This window comes from Actinia tenebrosa, unplaced genomic scaffold (genome assembly GCF_029948245.1).
Source record: "Actinia tenebrosa isolate PJP-AT-01 unplaced genomic scaffold, QUT_ActTen_1.0 PGA_scaffold1__47_contigs__length_23844297, whole genome shotgun sequence".
Taxonomy (NCBI): domain Eukaryota; kingdom Metazoa; phylum Cnidaria; class Anthozoa; order Actiniaria; family Actiniidae; genus Actinia; species Actinia tenebrosa.
This window is the reverse complement of record NW_028292578.1, coordinates 7594221-7619728: the sequence shown is the minus strand read 5'-3', so window position 1 is coordinate 7619728 and position 25508 is coordinate 7594221. Positions and strand designations below refer to the sequence as shown.

General features: G+C 37.7%; 2 protein-coding genes across 3 annotated transcripts; one reads left to right on the top strand and one right to left on the bottom strand.

Moving 5' to 3' along the window:
• Window positions 1-601: 601 nt before the first annotated feature.
• On the bottom strand, window positions 602-5455 carry LOC116287260 (endoplasmic reticulum resident protein 29). Its single transcript, XM_031693922.1, has 4 exons — window positions 5299-5455; window positions 3805-3943; window positions 1963-2136; window positions 602-1142 (listed from the first exon to the last, which is right to left on the bottom strand). Exons 1-4 carry the CDS (start codon window positions 5407-5409, stop codon window positions 814-816), a joined length of 753 nt encoding a protein of 250 aa, XP_031549782.1. The 5' UTR covers window positions 5410-5455; the 3' UTR covers window positions 602-813.
• LOC116287259 (protein retinal degeneration B) lies at window positions 4828-24855 on the top strand. Of its 2 annotated transcripts, XR_016120182.1 has the most exons (21): window positions 4828-4905; window positions 5603-6932; window positions 9906-10193; window positions 10662-10710; window positions 12200-12402; window positions 12870-13545; window positions 13879-14045; window positions 14470-14782; window positions 15180-15361; window positions 15940-16297; window positions 16957-17133; window positions 17493-17837; window positions 18457-18602; window positions 19065-19184; window positions 19443-19559; window positions 19866-20014; window positions 20485-20634; window positions 21242-21425; window positions 22304-22435; window positions 22805-23140; window positions 23218-24855. XR_016120182.1 is itself a non-coding variant. In XM_031693921.2 (20 exons), the coding sequence occupies exons 2-20, from the start codon at window positions 6855-6857 to the stop codon at window positions 23087-23089; spliced, it is 4119 nt and encodes a 1372-aa protein (XP_031549781.1). In that variant the 5' UTR covers window positions 4828-4905; window positions 5603-6854; the 3' UTR covers window positions 23090-24855. The 2 variants fall into 2 exon arrangements, 1 of the variants encoding a protein (XP_031549781.1); XM_031693921.2 differs by having other exon boundaries at window positions 22805-24855.
• The last annotated feature ends 653 nt before the right edge of the window (window positions 24856-25508 follow it).

Below are 25508 nucleotides of genomic sequence, written 5' to 3'. Positions count from 1 at the left end.
GTGTTATATTTACGCATTGGAAGAGAAAGCTAAATGACTCAAGACGTAATATCTTTAATTTGGGAATTTAATACTAGCTGGTTCTCAAATAGTAACAGTTTTCAGCTGTAGGGCGGGCCGTTGTTTTTATTTAGTATGGCATTGTTTGATTCGAATATACCGAAAACAAAACCTTAAAATTTTCGAATCTAATTCATTTTGTGGTTGAACTGATTTATTCAAATTCAAAAATGTCCAATTCCTCAACAAATTTCCCTCCCAAAAAACGCTAAAAGTTGGGGAAAACACCTCGTTTCGTTTTCAAAATTTTGATGAAAAGGTTAAAAAAAAGGTTGAAAATAAAGGTATTTCGTTTTTTTTTTTTTTTTTTTTTTTTGTCGGTGTGGTCAATGGAAAAATTAATATAAATGAGAAAGGTTTCAATTATTTTATTCTACCTCGTGTTTTGGAACGAACAGCTGAAAAGCAAAGTGTCGACTCATTCCAGAAATTATAATATTCTGACTTCAACCTGCTAAAAAATATAAGATATACTTCAAGAATTTCTTTTTTTCCACTTTGTATGCACTCTGATGAATTTTAAAAGAATTACTCGTAAGAGTTGAGTGATTTTTTAGAGTTTATTTTATCACTTACTTTCGAACTATCATACTTAAAAATTGTACAAAAACATATTTAAAGCTTTACCAAAACAAAGGAAGATAAATCAGATTTGGTTATTAATCTGAGGTGAACCTAGAAAGGTAGATTAAATAGATTTTTCGTGGCCAAAACTAATGCTCTTTTTTTGCTTTAAAGATTAAAAACTGAACTCTACAGTTCGTCTTTCTTTTTCGAAATAAAGTGCTGAAACGACGTCAAGATATCGAGTCGAATCGTGAACAATTCTCGCTTTTTTTCAGTAATTTTATCTTTTAAAAGTTTGTTTACCCGAGAAACTTCATTTTTAATGTAATCTTCGCCATTTTCTTTGACTTTTTTCATGATTTTCACGTAGATATCCCCAGCAGTTTGGTATTTTTTGTGCTTTGTTTCTTTAAGTAGTGTTTCAGCTTCCGATATCACTTCATCTGCTTTTGTTATCGCGCTATTGAGGAACTTCTCTGCCAGTTTATCGAACTTTTCGACGCATCCTTGTAAACCTGGAGATAACAGAAATAACAGGAAAAACTACATGAACACTGACTTTAGGAAGTTATAGAGTACTTAGAAAGGTGGTGCAGGCCAGAGGCATGTTGCACGCAGCAACCTTTTCTTCATTAAATCCAACAAAGTATATAGTTCCCAATGGCGTACCAAAGTATCGCATTACATTGTCTATGATCATAACCCCTTTACTGGAAGGCTGCACTGCACATGGGCACATAATGAATGCATGATGCGCGCAATGCTCCTGATAAAGCGTAACTGTCAAAAGTGCGTACTATAATGTCGAGAGCGGGCTAGAATTCATGGTCCCGACTCCCCTAGTTACCTTTGCTACGCCGTCTCACCAAATTAGCTAGAATATTTCAAAACTTAAAACTTAGATCGCAGAAATTTTTTTATATATTAAAGACCTTTAGCAAGATGTTCTTTTAGGTTACGCAAACCTCAAACTGCAGTTTCACGTCAGGCGTTTTCCGCCAAACTTTCGATATTTAGCAAGGCGTCATGACGAAGTTGTTGCTGAAATAGCCGCCATATTTGAATTTCATTGATGCTGAGTATTTTTCCGTGTTTCTGGGACTGATCCCTTGCGGTTAGCGGTAAACGGTTAGCAGTGTCGCGATTGGATAAATCTTTCCGATGCTCAGAACATTTTAGACCCTTTTTAGGAGGGTCTGAGGAGGGTATAATTTAAGAAATACTGTTTTTAGCAAACATTCTAGGGCTTTTTGTGATAAATGACTTTAATATTCCCTCTGTAGCAGTGACATGGATATTTTCCTGGCTTTATACACCTTCTAGCTAAATTATTACCTATCCAGAGCCCTGCATGTTTCGACACAAATGCTGTCAATGCATCTTCTTTGATTTCTCCTTTGAAGTGAACTGGTTGTTCTTGATCTTGAAGGAAGAGCATGTAATAAGGAAAGTCTTCCTTCTTTAATTTGAATCTTTCTCTCAAGTCATCATTATCTTTATCTCCGTACTCTGTAAATAAGATGTTTTCTTAATTATTATGGAGTGTTCATAATTCATAGGTCAGAGAGGGTCCGGCTATGTGGTTTCTGTGCTTTAACAATATCTTTTTGGTAGTCCTCCTTTACAAACCTAATAATTACCCCCCCCCCCCCAACCTCAGAAATTTAGAATATATATCAATTAGTCAGTTATCTAACAAGGTATTTATCATAATCATCATCATCATCAACATTCATTATTTATTCATTACCATCATTATCATCACTATCATCATCAACTGTCATCATTTATTCATTACCATCATTATCATCATCATCATCAACTGTCGTCATTTATTCATTACCATCATCAACTGTCATCATTTATTCATTACCATCATTATCATCATCAACTGTCGTCATTTATTCATTACCATCATTATCATCATCATCATCAACTGTCGTCATTTATTCATTACCATCATTATCATCATCATCAACTGTCATCATTTATTCTTTACCATCATTATCATCATCATCAACTATCATCATTTATTCATTACCATCATTATCATCAACTGTCATCATTTATTCATTACCATCATCCTCATCATCATCAACTGTCATCATTTATTCATTACCATCATTATCATCATCAACTGTCATCATTTATTCATTACCATTATTATCATCATCAACTGTCGTCATTTATTCATTACCATCATTATCATCATCATCATCAACTGTCGTCATTTATTCATTACCATCATCAACTGTCATCATTTATTCATTACCATCATTATCATCATCATCATCAACTGTCGTCATTTATTCATTACCATCATTATCATCATCATCATCAACTGTCGTCATTTATTCATTACCATCATCAACTGTCATCATTTATTCATTACCATCATTATCATCATCAACTGTCGTCATTTATTCATTACCATCATTATCATCATCATCAACTGTCATCATTTATTCATTACCATCATTATCATCATCATCATCAACGGTCATCATTTATTCATTATCATCATCATCATCATCAACTGTCGTCATTTATTCATTACCATCATTATCATCATCATCATCAACTGTCGTCCTTTATTCATTACCATCATCAACTGTCATCATTTATTCATTACCATCATTATCATCATCATCATCAACTGTCATCATTTATTCATTACCATCATTATCATCATCATCATCAACTGTCGTCCTTTATTCATTACCATCATCAACTGTCATCATTTATTCATTATCATCATTATCATCATCATCATCAACTATCATCATTTTTTTCATTACCATTATTATCATCATCATCAACTGTCATCATTTATTCATTATCATCACTATCAACTGTCATCATTTATTCATTACCATCATCATCAACTGTCATCATCCATTCATAATCATCAAGGGACATTCACAGGGACCATGGGGTATGCTGGGCAGGGGGGAGGAAGGGCTTAAATTAGGGTGGTCCATGTTCATGGCGAGGACTTTCCCCCATCTTTTTGTTTCTCTTTGCTTGGGTTTTGTTTGCTTGTTTGTTTTACTCAAATCCTTCCCTACCCTTCATTTAATCTTCTTTCTTTCACATTTTCATTTGATTTCCACTTTACTTTACTCCAACATTATTCTCTTTTTTATGGGGATGGTTAGTTGATATTTATCCAAGTACCTGCAACACCCACTTCAGCTACTAACAGTTCACTTTGAGATGATGCTTTCTTACAAAACTCTTTGAAGATGTCCTCCTTCTCTCCATAAGCGTACTGTTTGTCAAACTTTACGAGGACTGCCCTGTGTTTACTTATAACCTACAAAAATAATAATAACACATTAAATAAATTGCTTTTTTATAGTGAAGTTTACGTTAAGGTCACCTATTGATATTAATGTACCAACCAGAGCTCTATAGAGATATTGCACCATCATGTGTCGGTGACCATAATACTGCTTGGACTGCCTGTGGTTAGATGGCAGAACAATAAAATCCCTCTGCTGTTGGGAGTTGAGTTCTTTCTCATGTAAAACGATCGTATTGTTTCTGCCATCTAACATGGCTGCCGTCACATGATGCATGGTGCAAAGCCTCTATTGGCTACTGAAACTAAGAGATCTTTTGTTTTAATGCTAGTGGCAAATTCAAATGAGAAAAGATACCTGACGTCAATGTTGGTAAACCGTAAATATATATCTATAACATAGCCTGTGGTAATAGGGCCTATATATCTCTGTTATCTTTACACAAGGAAAAAATTAAGAATATAACATGATTTCTTGGCTAGTAACATTTTAAACGATTTTCTGGTCCCCTTGGTAACTATTACCAGCAATTTACCTGGCCCCTCTTACACCTCGTGTAAGCAGAAACAAATCTAGAGACTGGAGATTCATTATATTAATGAAGAAAAACTGTTAGAGTAGATACATATCCCCAATACATAAATGTCCATAAGGGTCCATAAATTTTGTCGTATCATATGGTGGGTGTTGCCCTACCCACAATTTCCTGGGGATTTTTGGATACACATGTGCTAATGGCAGTTGCCTAGAAATAGACCCCTTGCATGTGCCATCAAAGTAGCTCGATCTGGGGGGGAGGGGTCTATAGAGTATAGATCCCTCTACATCCCCCACCCCCAAAGGAAAAATAATGATTGGTCCATAAGGCTTTATGAAAGTGATATGCTATCAAAATAATCTAGTTTATATTCAGGTTAACTCGGAGGTTACATGATATGAATCCTTGATGAAGATCGATAAAGACATCATAAGAGTAAGTGGTTTGAAACCAGGTTGAAGTTTGTTGTAAAGTGTGATCGTCGGTGTGAGTGTAGTCTTGTGAAAGACCACCACCGCCAACAGTCTTTCTAAAGGCTACACTCACCCGGACGATCATGCTTCACAACAAAAGACATATAATGATTTAGAAGTTGTTTCAAAGTGTCTATTTTGGTAGCAATAATAAACTTGTTGATCTTCATTATCATTCAACTTCTCCAAGATTTTCTAGAATATACAGTAAAGATTAACAGCTTGGAAGTTGATTAAGCTAAATTTATAAGCTATAGTACTGGCGGCGCAATCGTGGAAGCTATCATGTTGAGTGGTATTCAGAGTGTTATTAGTATATATTTCAGTTTCTTTCTAAAATCCCAGCAAAACATACCTTGTCAAAAGTCAGACTATCTAATCCAACAGCTCCTTTCGCAGATCCACTAACATAGTGAATCAAATGAAGGCAAAAAACAACAAAACAAATGAACCAAGCTGCAGCCATCTTAACTATATAGGATCATGGGATTTCAAAATGACAGTTCGCGTGACAAGCGTGATAACGCGTGATTACTTAATTGTCATCACACAATACGCACCCAAATATCTGAGTATTTTTCACCAACAAATAATATTCTACAAATAACTTGTTAAATATTATATTTGAATCAATTAGGATTTGTATTTTATTTTTTAAGCTGGTTAGGATCATCAAAAATTCAGAAATTTAAGAAGATTGGCGAGAGATTGAGACGTTCAAGCGTAACAGCATGACCCAGCTCAGTAGACTTGACGCCGACAGTCGCTTTCTCTCAGCTAAGTTTGCCCTTTTATTCTCATTTTAATATTTAATTTCTTGCCTTTTCTTCAAGACGTTGCCATGATGAACCAACGTAAGTGCTTTATCTTATAAATTGAAAGACTCTAATGCCTAGAAGAGATTTTTTTAAGAGACGACTGTTTTATATAACCGGGCCTCTCCCTAAGCTTTCAAGTATCGGTCATTAGACTTTATTGTAGGATTGACGTCATAAAAATACCACAATGAGATGATTTATTACTTCAGATGCTGAAAAGACTTTTTATTTGGTATCCAACAGAGTATTTCTCTATTTACGAGGTAAAATTCACAAGGTCTGGACTCGTACGGAATGGATGGAGTGAAGGACAAGTATAGAGCAAACGAGATGGCCCTATTTCTGAGCACAGCCATAACGTTATGACGTCAAACGCATCACTAACGCCATCTTGTTCCTGCAAATCACATACAATTCATTTGAGGCATTTCTTTAATATTGAACGAAAGCTGACGGAAGATTGACTTGAATTGATGATATCATAAAAGTGTAGTCAAGTCGTGCCATGCCGAACGTCGAGGGCTACGCCAATACCGCAGCAATGACTTTATTTTACAAAATAATACAATCCAAAGAATACGTTCAGTCAAGCTGAGAATAGAAGACTTATCCGCCCACGTTGATAGCAACAATATAAAACAACCCACTTCTCCCGCTATTAGTCTATAGAAACAACGAAGCTTTCGTGTAGGACCCCAGTACCAGGTCATATCAACATCATCTACTGCAGCATTTGATTCATCAATAATTTATTTTGAATACTTTAAAGGACTCTAACGATATATTCCAAAGGATTTTCGCGGAGTTCTATCCTCTTATGATTCCATTTTTTCCATTCCAGTTCTCATTTTTCAATTTTTTCAGTGGGTTTGGCTTGATAACGAGGCGAGTGGCAGCTGTTTTTCGTGACGTCATTCAAAATGGCTTCCGGCCGGCGGAGCAAGCAGTTACAGTAAAGAACTGTTTACCTTTCTACTGATCGACTATGTACGGATCTTCCATTCTGCTCAACCCTATGGATGACACTTGACATTCACGTAGTCCTTACCGATCTTCTGGTCCAGGTCGAAAGAAGGCTATTCTATCGGTCAAAATGCTCATCAAAGAGTATAGAATTCCTTTGCCAATGAGCGTTGAGGAGTACCGTATCGCTCAACTATACATGATTCAGGTATATATACTCCTTCATCGTTCGAGATTTCTTTATTCAGTGCTCTGTTTGACTCGAAACACTACTCTTATTATTGATCTTCTCGGGGAATTTAGTTGTCTTCATTCTTGTAAATACGAAGGTGTTGTGTGTCCTCTTTTTGTGAAGACAGAAATGTGGGAAAAAAAGCCAAGAATGAACATTTGGTCGCTTGACTGATAGGCATCGTTTAGATATTATGCTAACTAATATCCTAACTTTATTACTTTAACTTTTGCTTTTCTTCATCGAAATATTCTTAAACCGGAGAATTCGTGTTTGCTCTTCATGAATAAGTGTTTTAGGTCTACGATTTTTGGTTTACAGATACAAGACTGTCGATTATATCTCCGTTGCCAACCAAACTCTCATTGCCATCGAGAACATTTCTAATTCTTTTAGATTTAGAATAATCAGAGATGTCAAATTTTAACAGAATTTATTCTGGTTTGCTTTGGTTTTGGAGTTATAAAGAATAATAGAGCGATCGATCAAGTGTGGTTTCGGTAGACGGTTGAATATTACGGCCAAGTTCCCTGGGTTATCTAAAAAAGATCTGACATCCTTGACAACTGGAGAGACAAAGTACGATGAATAATATGTAATCCAAAGCTAGCCCTCACCTAATCACAAACAATTCTCCCTGGCCTTACAGCTAACTAATCTTTCCTTTGAAAATTGAGAATTGAAAAAATTTTACTCTTCTTCCTTGGTGTATAAGCCTGTTTACATGTACCTTGTCAAAATGGAACTTTGAACATGCGAAAATATACCTTTAACTTTCGCGGGGTAGAAAACATTTATTTTTTCTATCGTTGTTGTGGCAAATAAGTTTATATTCTCACTGTGATGGTAATCATTCGACAGTTTATTCCTACCCACATAAATTTTTCGATGTACTGTGTATTTTATAAAGTAATTTTCCAAACATGAATTTATAAAGCTGAACGTCAAAAAAAATTGTACTTATATTTTTTCCAAAATTTATTCAATGAAATTGGAATATATTTTGGTATGGTTAGAGTCTTGCTTAATTTGCTTGACTGTATTCTCCAGGCAGGTGGTAAAAATTACTACATAGATTTTATAAGGTACCTCACAAATGTCATAAACAACCAAATCTCTTTTTCTTCTTTTGACAAAATTATTAAATATACTCCAAGTTTTTGAAGTCTGTTTGGCTTTACTTCAAAAAAAAACGACATTTACTTATGCAGTTTTGGACCTCAGAAATGTTAGCTTTTACTCCTAGGGAAAATATTTATAAATTTTTTAGTGTTTTTATATTATTCTGCGAGAGTAATTTAATAATTTATGGAGATAAAGTATTACTGTTTGTATAGAATTTTAACTTTTCATATATAGTTTATGGTAGGGAGTGATCAATTTGCTAAAATTTCAAGTTAATGTTAGTTTTTATGCAGGATTTGAATCGGAATTCTCAAGTCAAATGTTCATACAATTAATTGTTTATAAAATTTAATATTCCAGAAATGTTCTAAATTATTATAGCGTTTTAAGATTTTTTGTGAGATGTATATACTTTTACTGAGTGGTCATTTTTCTTGATGTCTGCAGATATTATCTGATTTTTTTAGATAAAATCTAACACTTTTGTTCAATCCTAAATTATATTTAGATGTATGCAGATACTGCATGTTGAAATTCAAATTTAAGGTACAATGGTCTATCTCTCGGTTGTATAGAAATCAGGTGTGAATAATATTTTCTTGGTGTGATTTGTAACTTAAAATCTGCACTTATTTTCTCACATGTTGTGATTATTTTTATTATTATTTGTCAACAATTAACTAACTGAAAGAAAGCAAAGATCACTCTGTTTATTTGTGCTTAATTTTTTATTTAATTCATAAAGAAATGTGGAAAATAGCCAGTTAATACATGTACAAACATTAACATACAACTACCTACATAAGGTGCAATATTATTCAGTTGTTGAAGAGACCAAATCCTAATTTGTGGCTGGCCATGTATGATAATTACAATAATCTGTCAGAAATAATCAAAAAAGTTAATTTGCACATAACAAAAGGCTTGAACACTTGTTTACACAGTCACTCAGATATATAGATTTACAGCAATCAACTTAGTTAATCCAAAAGAAAACAATAAAACCTTGATCGATAAGCTGTTTTTAATTTTTTATAATCTAAGGTATACATAGTACGCACGTTCGTTACGATTCATTTCTTTATTTCATAGTTCCACTGCTATAATTTTTGGTCCAAATCAAATTTATTTCACATTGGATTTAATTGTTTTTAAATATATATTCTTTTTACCTTTTGTCATTATTATTTTTCTAATTTTAATACTGTTTACTTTTACACTAAATATATATATCTTGTCTGGAATATTTGATTAATGATCACCATTCCAAATGAAAACCATCAATAATTTTGAACAATAATTTTAGCTAGTCACATAGCAACTAAAATAAAAGCTCAATCACAAAAGAATTTACATTAAAAAACCTGTTTCGTGCATATTGCTTATTGTTGTCCTTTAAAATTACCCATCAAATTGATTTTGAAGTTTAATCATGGTATAACTGATAATGTTATTTTTATTTTTTTATTGATGTATTTTTCTCCATTTATGTTAAGTTTAGAAGAGCATAGTTATAGAAACTTTTTTGTAGTGTCTTTTAAATTTAAAGAAATGAAAGTTGCTTTTAGCATTAAGTAATGTTTAGCTGTAGGATCCCTATATTGCTAGATAATAATAATAAGTGTGTATAGGTTACTGTTAGATACAGTAGATAAAGAAAGATATCCCTGGCTTCAGTCTCTAGTTTGAATTCCTCCATGGCTATATCATACAGTAGTTAAACTTTTATTCTCTATTGTCACCACTGCCATTATCATCATGCAAAACCACAATCATTGTTATTGTTATTGTTATTAATGACAATTTATTAATTTTGATTATTAGAAAAAGAGCCGATTAGAAAGTACTGGTGAAGGAAGTGGTGTAGAAATCCTTGAAAATCATCCGTACCGAAACAAAGAAGGAGAACGAGGACAATACACCAAGAAGATATATCACATTGGCAACCATCTACCAGGATGGTTAAAAGCAATTTTACCCAAATCTGCTCTGCGAGTGGAAGAGGAAGCATGGAATGCTTACCCATACACCAAGATGAGAACCACTTGTCCGTTTGTTGAGAAGTTTGTCGTTGATGTGGAAACATATTATCTCCCTGACGCTGGACAAACGGTAAGTATATTAGTGAGATTGCACTTGGTGTAAATACTCTGATCGTCAGTCTAGGGGGACTAAAGTTAGAAAACATTGCTTGTTGCCTGATACTCCAGAAGGTTAGAAGAGGTTGAGAGCAGTGTTAGGACCAGGGTTGCTGCAGCTGAGATTTAAGGAGAGGGGACCACCATATCCTTAATACTAGGTTTTACAATATCAAGGAATTAACATTTGGTCCGTGACCCAGTCTGCCCCTCATGGGGGGGGGGGGGGGGAGGGGATTATCTATGAGAATAGGGTGTGGCAAGGAGTGCTAAACAGTTTTAAAAAGGGGCTTCTTTCTATTATTGCTGTCTTACTGTGGGATTACAGTACGGATCACCACCACAACCTGAGGCTGAGATAATGTTAAATAATTCAAACCCAAATTCCCCTCCCTCCCCTCCCCCAACTCTTTACAAAATTAATCATCATTTATTGTTTTAGGAAAATGTTTTCAATCTCAGTCCAACTGAATTGAGCAATAGAGAAGTTGGTAAGTGGAGATAAATATTTCCAATGACATCCTATATGGAGTTTTAATTTTGTTGTACTCAAGTAGATGCTATATTTATTTGTCTGGATTGATAGCTTTAGGTTGTGTTTTTGTGCTTCTTGATGCACTGAGAATGAGTAATCTATTTGATAGAAACACACATTATCATTCACTTGAAATAAAAATTTAGAAACGAAAATATTGAAGTAGCACATGCTAGCTGTCTAGAACAACTAGAACAACTGGACTCAACTAATATATGAATAAACACCAACCTTTCTATGGGTCTTATTTGCATTTTGTTATATTCTTAGCAGAAAAAGAGACAGCTAATAAACTGATGATGTTATGTTAAATATTCTTTAAAATAACTGATAGAGACTAAAATTACTGACTTATTTAGTGACTTATTGTTTCACTAATAGGAAAGCTAAATATGAGCAAACTAGCAAGTGATTTAGCTAGTGACTTAGCTTATCCCCCCCCAAGTTTCACCTCACTCACAATGACTACATTGTCTTCGTCAAACCATTATGCAAGAAAAAGAGATGATTGGTAAATTTATGCTAGCCCAAACGTGACAAAACTTCAAGTTGCATTTTTTCATGATCAAGCAGTACTTTTTATACATCAAGTTGATTTTCATTACACCAAGACCCTTGTGTTCTATGTCTAGTCATTTGTTTCGCTTGTCTAGTCATTTGTTTTTGATATCAAGCGCAATGTTTAAGTTGACAAGCAGCCATCGCAATCAAAAGTCATTTAGGTCTTTGCGATTTGCATACAAAAGGGAACGCTAGAAGCACTCAGGAGAAGATTGATTTCGATCAGCTTGCGTTGCATGGGCACTACTCTGCCTGTCAACAATGGCGGACCGTTTGTGGAGGAAGTTCGGCTGACAAGAAGATCTTTCAAAGGTAAATTTAGGGTTTTCATCTTTGTTTTTAGCCAATAAAACAATTTTATTGGTTTTAGAGAACACCCAAAACATGATAAGAGTTTTCATTATGAAGAATTCGCTAGTTTTTGTACTCAAAGAACCATTTTTCATGGTGTTTACGCTAGATTTTATATAGCAAATACAGGCGCAGGGCATTTTTGGCTTTATTACAATGTTTTCCAAAACCTAGTTTATATATTTTTGAAATGTTTATATAGTGTTCTACTAATGTGAAAAAAATCAGACTAAGCAAATTTGAGCAAGATTGGTTTTTTGACATCTCAAATGTAGACTATAGCAACTATTTGCTATATAAAATCTAGCGTAAACACCATGAAAAATGGTTCTGCTTGTCAACTTAAACATTGCGCTTGATATCAAAAACAAATGACTAGACAAGCGAAACAAATGACTAGACATAGAACACAAGGGTCTTGGTGTAATGAAAATCAACTTGATGTATAAAAAGTACTGCTTGATCATGAAAAAATGCAACTTGAAGTTTTGTCACGTTTGGGCTAGCATATAAATTTTGTCCATTTATTTCAGATTTAATTGACCCAATAATCGAGGAGGTTTTACCGTCCGACTATCTCATAGAGGAAGATCCATTGTTATACAAATCCAAAAAGACCAATAGAGGACCAATGCTGCCCAACTGGCTTGATGAATACCAATCTGATAATCCTCCTTCTAGTGTCATGTGTGCTTACAAGTTAATCAAAGTCGAGTTTAAATATTGGGGAATGCAGGTAAATTATTCAATTATTCTACCTCAATACATGAAATTTTTGCCACACGTTCATTTCACGATTTGGGGGCTCACACATTTTGCAACAATTTAATTTCTTGTTTTTGCCTTAAAAACATCTTCTAAGTCGACTTAATTTTGCAATTTCATTGAATAAATGACTCATGATTAATAGACCTTTATACCTCAGGCGTAATGTTTTCCCATTTCAGACCACAGAACATTCCCTAGAATATGATTTCTTTGTTTAACGGTTGCACATTAGAAGACAAGAATATGGATACAACTCAAACAAAGAATCTTATTCTCAAGAGAATGGGACACGTGGTCTGAAATGGGAAAACTTTACGCCCAAGGAAGAGAGGTCTGTTGATGACAAATAGACACTTTCCTTGAACAAAATGACTATTACCAAATATTAGCAATAAAAAATGAAGACATTATAAAATTTCATTTTTTTCTCCTCAGAACAAAATTGAGCACTTTATTCATTGTGGTCTTCGCCGTCCAATGCTGATGGGTCACAGACAGGCCTGGGTATGGCAAGACGAATGGTATGGACTAACAATGGAAGACATACGAAAACTCGAAGAAGAAACAAAAGCTATCCTGTCTCAAACCATGGGAAAACAAATTGATTCAAATCAACACGGGAATCTCTCAGACCGCGAGAGCGATCAGGAGGGAGGCTTTGCCAACACAGAGAGTAGAGGAAGCGTGGTTCACGTGCCGCCTTTGAACTTTGCGAACATTGAAGGGAAACGCGGTTCTATTAATGAAATAAATGGGTCGAAATTAGAACTTATTTCGAAGTATTCTTTGGAAGAATCTGAAGGGAACATACCATGTCCGCCAGTAGAGATTAACATAGAAAGACACGAACTTGAGAGAGAAGATACTCCTCTTGTTTACCAAGAGCGCGAAAAAGATTTTCCTGGGGTATCGAATATGCGAGATTCCTTTCCAAGGCAAATCAGACCGATATCGTTTAGGGATGGTAAGAGAGGTAGTGTGACGAGCTACGAGAGCGCCTCTGCGTCACTCCCTCGGAGGATGTCTAAGGCTGATGTTATGAAAGGGTGGCAGATGACAAGTATCGAGACGTCTGATTCTACCTCAGAAGATGAGTTCTTTGATGCTCAAGGTACGAACTACACTATTTATTTACATGAACCATTGAAACTTCATTTCTTGATTGGGTGGGTTTCCTCAAGTTTAGAGTTTGGGACAAGGATAAGTTTTTACGTGTGACAATCTTTCTAAACCTCATCTTCGTGCCGACAACAGATGATTTAGGGGAGTCAGAATGGCGTGGTGGTGTTAGAACTCTCGGCTCTCACCTCTAAGGTCCGGGGTTGAAATACAATTCGCCCTGCCCCATCTGAGCTGCCTTGGTTTGTTCTCCTTCTGACTCCAAGAAACTTTCCGCCCCTCCGGTTATTCATCCCTCCCCTCAAACCATTTTTTACGTTGACAGAGGAACTCGACAGTCCCGAAACAGAACCAATGGGATCCAATCTCTTAACGATACAAAATATCGAGCTGAGCAATAGCTTCAAGAGCCTGGAGCTGGACTCTGATTCGTCCCGTGGCTCACGGGAATCCCTCGATTCTGTAGGGTCGTCAGTGATTGATCAAGCCAGGGTAAGTGAATTGATGTAATTCTTTTTGTCCATATCAAACAATGAGTGTCAAAGCTCTCTTTCCCGGTCTTAAAAAAAGGGACTGGGAAGAAGCTTGTTTTTTTCGTATTTCTTGTAGTTTTTTCTTGTTTTTCGTCTTCGCCAAGCTCGAAAATGTCTCTCAGCCGTTTCGCCAGCCGACGAACACGCTTGTCCGCCATCTTTGACCTCAGGGTAAAGACCCGCAATCCAAATATGGAATTATATGATTCCATATATGGAGTGACCTTTCTCAACTCCAACTTTGACACTAATGTACGAGGCAAAACTTAATATGCTAGCTGTGATCGACTCGGAATATTTTTTGAGTACTAACTAGCTTACTTTCATTTTTTCATTTATTTTTTCGCTCATCCATTCATTCATCATTCTTCTTTACTTGTTAGGCTCCAACGTATATCCATAAAGAGAGACTGTGCAAGAAGTACAGCGATACGTCAACCAGTTCTATAACCACGTGTAAAATCACTACCCTCCTATTGGTTGTTCACGGGGGAAGCCAACTCGAAAGTGGCCAGGACAGCCAATCAAAAATCATGGATTTAGAATTAATAGAGGACAGCTTTCAAACCGTCATTAAGTCTCACTACAGGGGTGCCGTGGGGAGATTCGCGATTCGTTTGGTAGAATGTCCGTCTGTCTGCTCCAAGGCACTCAATATGCTATCACAGCTGTGCCCCTATGTAGATAGTGACTCAGGTAAGGCACCTAATATACCATCATAGATGCGCCCCTATGTAGATAGTGACTCAGGTAATGCACCTAATATACCATCATAGCTGTGCCCCTATGTAGATAGTGACTCAGATAAGGCTCCTAATATACCACCATAACTTTGCCCCTATTTAGACAGTGACTCGGGTAAGGCTCCTAATATACCATCATAGCTGCGCCCCTGTGTAGATAGTGACTCAGATAAGGCTCCTAATATACCATCATAGCTGTGCCCCTATTTAGACAGTGACTCCGGCAAGGCGCCTAATATACCACCATAGCTGCGCCCCTATGTAGATAGTGACTCAGGTAAGGCATCTAATATACCAGCATAGCTGCGCCCTTATGTCCTATACTGATTAAACATATTTTCTTTCATCAGATACAGGCAGTTGTAGTTCGGGTTTTTGTCCTATCTCAAGTAGTTTCCCAATAAGTGCCATTCCGTTGATGGTCACTTCATCGTTAGAGTACGATGAGATGGTCGCTGCCATGATAACAGCTACCAACTCAGTCTATCAGGAGTTCTTACGTTCAGATGAAGGGCAAGGGTTCAATGGAGAGGTACGTTGCTCATCACAATTAATCACTTTTTATAGTGGGATTCAGAATGTGTTTACTGGTTCCCAATAAAGTCTACTATCACACACTCACACACACACTAACACTACATTAATTGTTCTATGCATACAACTCACAACTCACTTGTTGATTTTTATGGAGGGAGGAAAACTCAGAGAACCTGGAGAAAAACCCTCGTGGTAAGGGAGAGAACAACACATCAAACAAACTCAACTCACATGTTGATTTTTATCGAGGGTGGAAAAGCCAGAGAACCTGGAGAAAAACCCTTGTGGTAAGGGGAGAATAACACATCAAGCTAATTCACACATAGGGCACGCAGGGGTCGAGCCACCGACCCAGAGCGTGAACTCAACATTGATAAAAAGAATATTCATTAGGAACATAGACCAACCATACCATTGCCATTATTGTACTCGTTTTGTGAATAAATTAAATGAATAGATGAATGTGAACGACCGAAATAATGAAGGGAAAAAAGGACGACATAGGAAGGAAAGATGAAACCACACAAACACTCTTGTTGTTGATATTTTTATTATAATGTTATTTGCTTGCAGGTGTCTATTCTTGGCGACTGTATGGGTGCCTTACTAGTCTACGATGCTCTAACCATCCCCGTACCGTACCGTGGCCGAACTCAAAGCGTCAACTCCAACAGCAGTTCACAATTTCAACCATCGGCAAACAATTCTTCCTCCTCGTCTTTGAACGGCGAGTCAGGACCGTCGTCGCCAAAGATAGAGAAAGCACGTAGGATAAGCGCGCACGGTCCACCGAAGAACAATCTTGCAGCTTCTAAGGGTTTACGTATGTGTCTAAGCAGTGGAAATCTAAGAGAGAATGAGGAATATAGTACAGGTGAAGAGATGGATAGTCAAGGACGTAGATCTGTGTCTCCTTCTGAAGGTAGTACAGGTAACTCGCGTTTATGCTATATCTGAAATACTGAACTCCTGGTCAAACCTTTACACGAGTCCCAGTTACAGATATCAAGCCCATACAAAATCGTTTTGATTAACAATCTCTGGGCTGATCTAAGTCAGGACACGGCCACTTTACAATAGGCCCTTTGCAGTTAACGGTCACGTGTCTGTACTGGTGAGCAACATTTATTTATTTATTTTAAATTGGAGATTCTTTATAGCTACTCGTAAAGAACTGAATGAAACGATCTGTAACCAGTGTGTTACGAAATGCAGTTTTATTACGATCTCTCGAAACAGGTTGTAGAAATTTTGTTTGCTCTCCAGTATATTTCACCCATGGGAATCAAGATGTTCATTCATTTGCTCTCAGTGAATTAATCAGCACGTGATTACTGAGCTGCAAAGAGCCTATTCACAGATCAAGTTAGAATTTAGCTTGTTGAGTTCTGCTGTGGGGAGGAAAAGCAGAGAACCAAGAGAAAAACCCTCGAATCAAAGGAGAGACCCAACTCTACTCGAGTGTTGCCGGGTCCAGCAATCGAACTCCAGAGGGGAGAGGCAAGACATCTCCTGCGCCTGGATTAGTGTATTCCAGTGACCTTCATATGTTATATATATACATAAAAGCGACATTTTTTTATCTTGAAGGTTTCACTTACAAGGAGAGGACAGTGAGCAAGAACAGCTATGATGGTCTGTCTATGTCCTTGGACTCAATCGATCAAATGGCTTTCGATTTTGAAGTGTCCAAGTTCTTTGCTTTTGGCTCTCCTATTGGCTTGGTCTTGGGATCGAGGAAGTTCATACAAGGCGAAGATTATAAATGTAATTTTATTAGCTATCTTAGGTTTTTGCACCCATAAAAAGAGCACAGTGGGAGGAGAGGAAAAGAAAGGAAAGGAAAAGGAAGGGAAGGGAAAGGAAGGGAAGGGAAGGGAAAGGAAGGGAAGGGAAGGAAAGGAAAGGAAAGGAAAGGAAAGGAAAGGAAAGGAAAGGAAAGGAAAGGAAAGGAAAGGAAAGGAAAGGAAAGGAAAGGAAAGGAAAGGAAAGGAAAGGAAAGGAAAGGAATTGAATTATTGCTGGCATCATTTTATTCCAATGATTTGTAATACGCAATTTTACTCCCAGATTTTTACTTTTTCCGCATGATTATGTTACCCACCGTGCTTTGTGTTTGTCCCCAGTTTTACCGCCAAGACCAGCGTGCACACAGTTCTACAACCTATTCCACCCATTCGATCCATCAGCCTCTAGAATCGAACCTCTAATCATCCAACAATTTGGGCAAATTCCATCAGTCAGTGTTCCCCGATATCATCACTTCCCATTAGGTGACGGGCAGTCACACTTTGTGAAAAACACCATCGGGGCGTTTCCCGATATCTTCTCGAACCAAAAGGCCTCGCCTCGCCTCTCTCCTCATGGGATCCCTGGTCGTCCAGGGATTACGAGACATGATAGTAACATGAGCACTTCTAGTGTTTCATCTTTGGACAGCTTATATGAAAGACCCTTTGAAATGGATTCAGGTGAGATACCTGGGTAGATTAGTTGTTGAGGTCCATGTGACGTTATAGCCGCCATGTTGGATGACTTGATCAAAAGATTTGGTCTTGGTACTTTTGTCATGTCAACCAACATGGCGGCCTTGCCTTTTGTCCTTGTGCATGTGACGTCATAGTCGCCATGTTGGCTGACTTGAAAAAAAGATTTGGTCTTGGTACTTCTTTTGTCATGTCAACCAACATGGCGGCCTTGCCTTTTGTCCTTGTGCATGTGACGTCATAGTCGCCATGTTGGCTGACTTGAAAAAAATATTTGGTCTTGCTACTTTTTTTGTCATGTCAAACAACATGGCGGCCATGCCTTTTGTCCTTGTGCATGTGACGTCATAGCCGCCATGTTGGATGACTTGAACAAAAGATTTGGTCTTGGTGTCTTTTGTTATATCCACCAAGATGGCGGTTATGTCTTTTGTTCTTGAAAGATCAAACAGTGCAAGGTAATGCCATTATACAAAATACAGGCTTATCTTACACAGATAGCCCAAATAGAACCGCATTTTCCAACAAGTAAGCATGGTAGCTTTATACTTTACATACACAGAAGAGGAATTCATGAAATGTTCTTGTCTTGGTTCATTTCCAGGATACGCGTGGTGGGGTAACAAGCGGCTGGATTATGCTCTATATTGTCCTGAAGGACTACAGCAGTTTCCTACTGCAGTTCTTTCTCCGCTCTTTCATGTCAGTTACTGGGAATCAAGTGATGTGGCTGCTTTTGTTGTCCGACAGGTAACTAGTCAAGAATCTACAAATCCAACGGTTATACCCGTGGGGAGGGGAGGGGGGAAGGATCCTGGGGAGCCTGTGATGCCTGTGATGCCCACTTCACATTGGCAATTTATTTGTAAGGTGCATTTGGTTAGGGGGAGATGGTGATATGTGAAGGTAAGTGTGAGTGACCCTCATCCCACCATAGGCAGGGATATGCTGATGGATCATTTTAACAGTTCGTTAGGCCTCTTCTTTTATATCAACCAACATAGCTGCCATGGCTTTTGACATATGACTTCACAGCCGCCATGTTGGTTGACTTGAACAAAACAGTTGTTCTTGGTGTCTTTTGTAACATCATCCAAGATGGCGGTCACCTCTTTTTTCCTTTTATTCTCATGGCAAGGAATGCCCGCCTCCTATGAAAAAGTTTACAATCAAATTTAGTTAATCTTAGTGTTTTCTGGTGATAATCAACAGATACTCCGTGGTGAGTGGGACATATCTACCGTATCATCACCCAGTAAGCGAGGCATGACCTTCTCTCCTTCACAACCAAGAGAAAAATGGTTGAGGCGAAGAACAGCCATTAAAATCAAGGTAAATATCAATACTTGCATCCACACCTCTCGGGGATAGGCCCCTTACAGCATATCGGAATGCATCTCAATTTGGAGGACATAACAATAGGTTTCCAATTCTCAGGAGACTGAAATTCTTTTGTTTTGCCCTCCAAATTGAGCTGCTTTGACGTCACATGCAAGAGGTCTTTGAGTGCACCCAGAACCAAAGGACGTGTTCATATAAAATGTGTCCGTATTATACAGGTCTTTATATAAAACATTGCTTTTCCTACAGAATCTTAATTCCAATCATCGAGCTAATGATATAGTGGTTATGGAGGGCACTCCCCAGGTCCTCTCGGCTAGATTCATGTACGGACCGCTGGACATGGTATCGCTGAGCGGCGAAAAGGTATTTTGAATCTTATCTTAATGCTATAGTCGTACTCAATTATGCACAAACAACGAGAGATGGAGAAATAGCACTCCAATAAAAAACAAATCTGGCGGACGTCTAGTCAGTCAAAGCGTAGTTTGCGAAAATAATCGCAAGCCCGTTGTTTTTTAATTGACGTCCACCTTACCAGATTTGATTTCGTTTGAACCCAATGGCATGGATGGCATGTGTGTGTTATATATATGGATCACAAATAATCACCTTACATCGCTTGGCTATGTTTTACAGCATGATGACAGCTTTGTATTTCTCTTTGCGCAGGTCGATATTTATGTCATGGTGCAACCCCCTTCAGGAGAGTATGTGCTGCTCGATACAGTGGTAACAACAAGTGGTGGACGTCTATCCTACACGATACAGGACGATAAGCAGCTTCCTGTCGGTATTTTCCCTCTTAAGATGGTTGTCAGGTAAAATAGTCGTGTTAATGATGCTGTTGTTAATCGTTTCCTCGATGTATTGATTAAGAAAGTCTTGAACATAGCCGAGAAGAAAATCACTTATGATTGTACATTAGTCAAAAGTCATGCCTTTGCGCCTTTTTATTGTTGCTACTGTTGTTGTTGCTGCTGTTGTTGCTGTTGTTGCTGTTGTTGCTGTTGTTGCTGTTGTTGCTGTTGTTGCTGGCTTCTGTTGTTGCTGCTGTCGTTGCTGCTGTTGTTTAGATTTGAGCTGCTGTTATTGCTTCTGCTGTTGTTGCTGTTGTTGTCGTTGCTACTGTTTGTTAAAAATGCCGCTGTTGCTGCTGCTGCTGTTGCAGTTAGTGTTGTTGTTGATGATGATATGATGATAAACTGCTATTGTTGCTGCGGCAGTTTGTAGCAATTGTATTCCTCACGAGTACGTCTTACCATTCACACCTGTTATTTTATTACTCCAGAGGAGACCACACATGGGTAGACAGTAATCTAGCCGTGTTACCACCCAAAACAGAGTCAGTAGTATTCAGTATTGATGGTTCGTTTACTGCTAGTGTATCAATAAGGGGCAAAGACCCTAAAGTGAGGCCAGGAGCTGTTGATGTCGTCAGGTGGGTATCTAGTTATAGAAAACGATTAGAATAAAGCGGTTCTCTTATGTTTGAGTAACGATATTCACCATTTTCCATACATCGGTTCACTGGTCCAACACAAAGCGCTCAAGCGAGGCGCCAAGGTACTTTAAAAGGATTATTCCAAACTTGAATCTTTCAGCCTCGACTGAATGCTTTGTGTTTGACCAGTGAACCGATGTATGGAAAAAGGTGAATTCATATGGGATACGCATCCCAGTCTTCAGGACCCTTTCTAAGTGTTACCAGTAAAGAAAGAAATAATGATCAAGCGAGTGACGTTTTCTGAGATAAAAAAAATACACCCCGTCCAAAATCTAGCTAAAGACTGTGACTGGAAAGGACTGTGCGCAAGCTTGCTGTGTGCCACGCTTAGAGGAAATTTCGTATGACTGACGTGCCGTGACCTCTACAGTGCCGTGTCCAATTGATGCTCTCTGATTGGTTAAGCAATAAAGTTGCGTGCGCTGGATTGGTTTAAATAATCAGTTGTCAATTCTGTTACCGTAACCGGGTCTTAACACAGTCACACGAAAGCTACTCCGTATAACATCTAAAATAGGTATCTCCATTTTTCTTCTTCCAGGCATTGGCAGGAGCTGGGATACCTCATTATCTACGTCACAAGTCGACCTGACTTCCAGAAGCATAAAGTAATGTCATGGCTGGCAGAGCATAACTTTCCCTACGGTCTTGTTGCGTTTGGTGACGGGATCACTAAAGAAATACAGAAACATAAAACGGAATTTTTACGCAAAATTATTAACGAGGTTGGTGAATTATTCTCTAAGATAGCTGTCGCGTTCTAATTGAATGAGAGCGTCTGGTTCACGAGGTCACACAGCAACGCTCGTACTTTCTATTTCTTCATTTGTATTTTATGAAAGCTACGCGTCGTACTTCTAACGCTTCTCTCTTCTGCTAATCACGGCATCGTTCATAACTCCACACAACACTCGCGGTTTTTTTTAATTCAATGTCAAAGCTGTTTCCAAACGAGTGGAAAACAATACGTAGTTCTAGCATAGAAGTACCGTTTCTTGCCGCAGCCGTAACTACTTAATAGTCCCTTTCACAGTTCCCTGCCCCATCTTGAAAGGTAGCCGTGCCTTTGCATTGAAGCGAGACGAACGGTGAGCTTGTAATGATACAGACATGTGAATAATTGTCCAAGGTGTTAAAAAAGGTCTCTATCATTGCAAGCTCACCGTTCGTCTCGCTTCAATGCAAAGGCACGGCTACCTTTCAAGATGGCGCGGGGAACTGTGTAGGGGACTATAAGTTTGATTGGACGAAATTATTCGGTCAGTTTATTCGGTCAAACGTTGCTGTCGTACCTTATGTGTCTCATGTAAGTCAGTACTGTACGTTAACGACCAAACGCGCAGCGAGAGTCCTAGAGTACTGCGAGGGCGCGCGCGCATTATGCCGCCAAAAGCTCCTGCCCAAAACCACAGTAACCCCATCATGAAGAGAGACGTTTTAGGAGCAAATGGTTTTCGTGAAGCAATGATTAACTACCGAACTCAGCTCACTTGAAGCGCGCGAGGTCCCAGTACTGAATCGAGTACCTCAGAGGTGGGATGCGACAAATGTTGTTACCCGGATCCCCAGCACTCTTACTTCTGTATATTTTGTATTTTTACAGAGTCAAGTGATCGTCCACTGTGCGTATGGATCAGTTAAGGACATATCTGTCTACTCTCACATGGGATTAAAACCACAACAAATCTTCTGTGTCGCCAAACATCATGTCAGGAAGTACGAAAAACAAGCTCAGGTAATTAAGGGCTGGTTTGGGGTGCCTGTGGATAGGGAAAGCGCATGGGAATAATAATTTAATGAACCAATCAGAAACGAGTGCTTCGTAATATCTGTGCCGTGTGTGTATATGAAGGGGGATATGGGGGAGGGGTAGTAAAGAAAATAATCGTGTACGCGGGATGTGTTATGTTGAGATCCTTCCTTAATTCCTTCAAATTACAATTTTTCTTTGCGCGTTTTCAAAATTTGGTACCATTTTAGGCATTTCTTTACTTTTCTTCCATCCGTTTCTCTCCTTCTCTAACACCCTTTCTTCCTCTTTCCTTAACTATCTCTGTCCCTAAAGTATTTCATCTTTCTTTTCTTTCTATCTTGTGATTACTAGTTCCTAAAAGAAGGTTACGCAGTCCATCTAAATGACCTGTCAACCAACGCCATCTCGCGGCCAGCTTTGGGCAACTCTCGTCTGATTATTCGTCGAGGATGCTTTGGGCTTCCCACGAGACCATCCAAGTCACGTCACAAGCAGCTCAAACGAACCAGTTCAGATAAACAAAGAAACAAAGGTCAAAAGTTGGAGATACAAGGAGAAGGACCTGCGATTTCGGGCACGTTTAACTACTCTTCTTTCAGGCAGACTAAAGGTCTTTCGATAAATAAAATCCCTTAATGACTTCATCCTTAACTTAAACTGCGCTGTACTTTATCTCGTTTCAAGAAGGTAGGTACCCTGGGGCCCAGAGGTTATTGCATTCTCGCTCCGGCATTTCTGATAATCAAACCCATTTAAAATCCTAGGTGGCTGGCTCCGAGACATGACTAATCTTGGCTAGAATGGTAAAATAGACTTCTTACCAAAAAAACGCAGTCCTTGCTAAAAAAAAAAGTGATAACGAAGCTGTCGAGAAAATTATTTTTTAAACGCAGGAATTAAGTGTAAATGTTGTTTATTTTGTTAATATTTTATGTTTTGTAATATAATTCAGTGCTATCCCCGTAAGCCGCCACTGTGCTTTTACAAGTTTATTTAATTAGAAATATTGGTTTCCGTCGGATGTAGCGAGTTAAAATGGCGGGCGGCGTCTCTGTCCTTTGCATACCGCACGTCGCTTGGTCTACGTGTTTGCGGTCAGATATTCATCTAATGCTGTTTTATATTCACGAGTTAGACCAGACGATAAATTTATCTTTCCGTATTGGTTCTCTAAGTCACGTAGATGATGTGATGCCAAGATAAAAATAGAAAAGAAATTCTTCATTGATTCCGAAGGTTCAGCCTTAAAAATCTTTACTCCTTCATTACTTAGAGCCCGCTGTCTTAGATTAGAGGTAGCCAGCAGTCTTAGAGCTAAAACGGCAAACAAGCCAAACGTCAGCTCATGCGTAGTAGTAACTTTCAAGTTTAATCGTTTGAATTTAATGGGGAACCAAGTCCTTTTTAATCTGTAGCCAAAGTTTAAAATAGCGGAACCTACTTGACTAGTGCATAAAAAAAAATAAAAAAAGAAAGCTAAGAGTTTAAAGATTTTATCGATCTTTTATTTATTGAGAAAGTTTGCTTATGTATAGAGCAACTCTTATGCTGTAAATAAGATACTTTATTTGACAAACCAACAACTATATATAAAAACTCCATTTATATATTTAAAAGAAAGTTGACCAATATCATGAAAGTTAACAAATCAACCGCCCCGCCAATCCGAATGATAAAAATTCAGTTTATTCAGAAAACTTGGCTTAATTTTTCGAACGAGTTCAAAATCGTCAGTTTTACGTGGTTATAAAATTTATTCCATCGATTTTGCAGCGTTCGAAACATTATTTCGCAGAGTAACTAGTTTAATTCATTGATTCCAGTAGATGAGAATTCATTGGAATTATTGCGTAAGCGTATAATCTCACTACTGGAAGAAAAGAAAAAGATCAATATAAAGTAGTTGGGTCAAAAATATCACTTTAGTTTTGATAACTTTTAGCCAATTAATTCCTAGATTAAGAATTTCTATATGTTAAACTTCATGAAAATTTGGTCATACTCATTTAAAACCTCCTTAACTTGAAAAAATTATGGGTAATATATTGCCTTTCTGGTTTTAAGGCTCTGAAATCACCCGTGTTCCCAGGTCCCACTCGGCTTATAAATCAGCAAGGGCCTGGAAACGATCGGGGATTCTTGAAAATATTATAAATAATTGTGCCGTGATAAATCTTCGAGAATTGAATTAGATATGAATTGATCATTAGAAACCTTTTTTGGTTTCAGTAATTCTGGCAAAAGCCTAAAAAAATAATCATTAAGATGAAATAGAATTATAATTGTTACAAATGTAAATTAGAATGAATTTAGAGTATAAGTGTCGTTACTAGATATAATATTGGTAAATGAAGATACTAGTAGTGTTTGAAAAGACTAATAAAAATAATATGAATATCATACTGAGGAGAGACAATTTTGTCTGGTACGTCAATAGATATTTTCAATAATCTACATGTTTTCCCATTTCAGACCACTTGTTATTTCCTAGGTTGTGGAATGAGAAGACACATTAATAGTCCCCTTGCAGCACGTCGGAATGCAGGTCAATTTGGAGGACAAAACAGTAGTTTTCCAATTCTCCGAAGATTGAAATTCTTTTGTTTTGTCCTCCAAATGAGCTCCTTTGACGTCACATGCAAGGCGTCTATGGATAGAACACAGGTAGCCCAAGCTTGGTTTCTGTGGTGTCATGTTATGAGGAAATATATGTATGGGGATTCATCAAAAATGTCAATAAAATCATTGAAACGTGAAATAAAGCCTTGAAATTTACCCGATCATTGAGAAATAGCACTTCTTTCGCTCTGTGTGGTTATTTTTTGAATTTAGCCCGTTTTAAGGATTTTTCCCCCACCACTACCTGTGGGAAATTTTATTCCCAAAAAAATGACACGTGGTCGGTAATGGGGAAACATGAATCGAGTAATAATGAGAAGTCCGCATGAATATGGATAGAACTCGGAATTTTATTCTCAAGAGAAAGACAAGTTGTCTAACTGTAATGAGAAAACATGTCTAATTTAAGTCTCCACGGGTCTTTCATTATGCACAC

Excerpts from the sequence above, each read along its gene's own strand:
- LOC116287259 (XM_031693921.2), top strand. The coding sequence starts at position 6,855 with ATGCTCATCAAAGAGTATAGAATTCCTTTGCCAATGAGCGTTGAGGAG. Across the intron at positions 16,298-16,956 it reads TCCTTCTGAAGGTAGTACAG|GTTTCACTTACAAGGAGAGG; the intron begins GTAACTCGCGTT and ends TTTATCTTGAAG. Across the intron at positions 19,560-19,865 it reads TATCGCTGAGCGGCGAAAAG|GTCGATATTTATGTCATGGT; the intron begins GTATTTTGAATC and ends CTCTTTGCGCAG.
- LOC116287260 (XM_031693922.1), bottom strand. The coding sequence starts at position 5,409 with ATGGCTGCAGCTTGGTTCATTTGTTTTGTTGTTTTTTGCCTTCATTTG. Across the intron at positions 2,137-3,804 it reads AGCTGAAGTGGGTGTTGCAG|AGTACGGAGATAAAGATAAT; the intron begins GTACTTGGATAA and ends TCTTATTTACAG. Across the intron at positions 1,143-1,962 it reads ACATGCAGGGCTCTGGATAG|GTTTACAAGGATGCGTCGAA; the intron begins GTAATAATTTAG and ends TGTTATCTCCAG.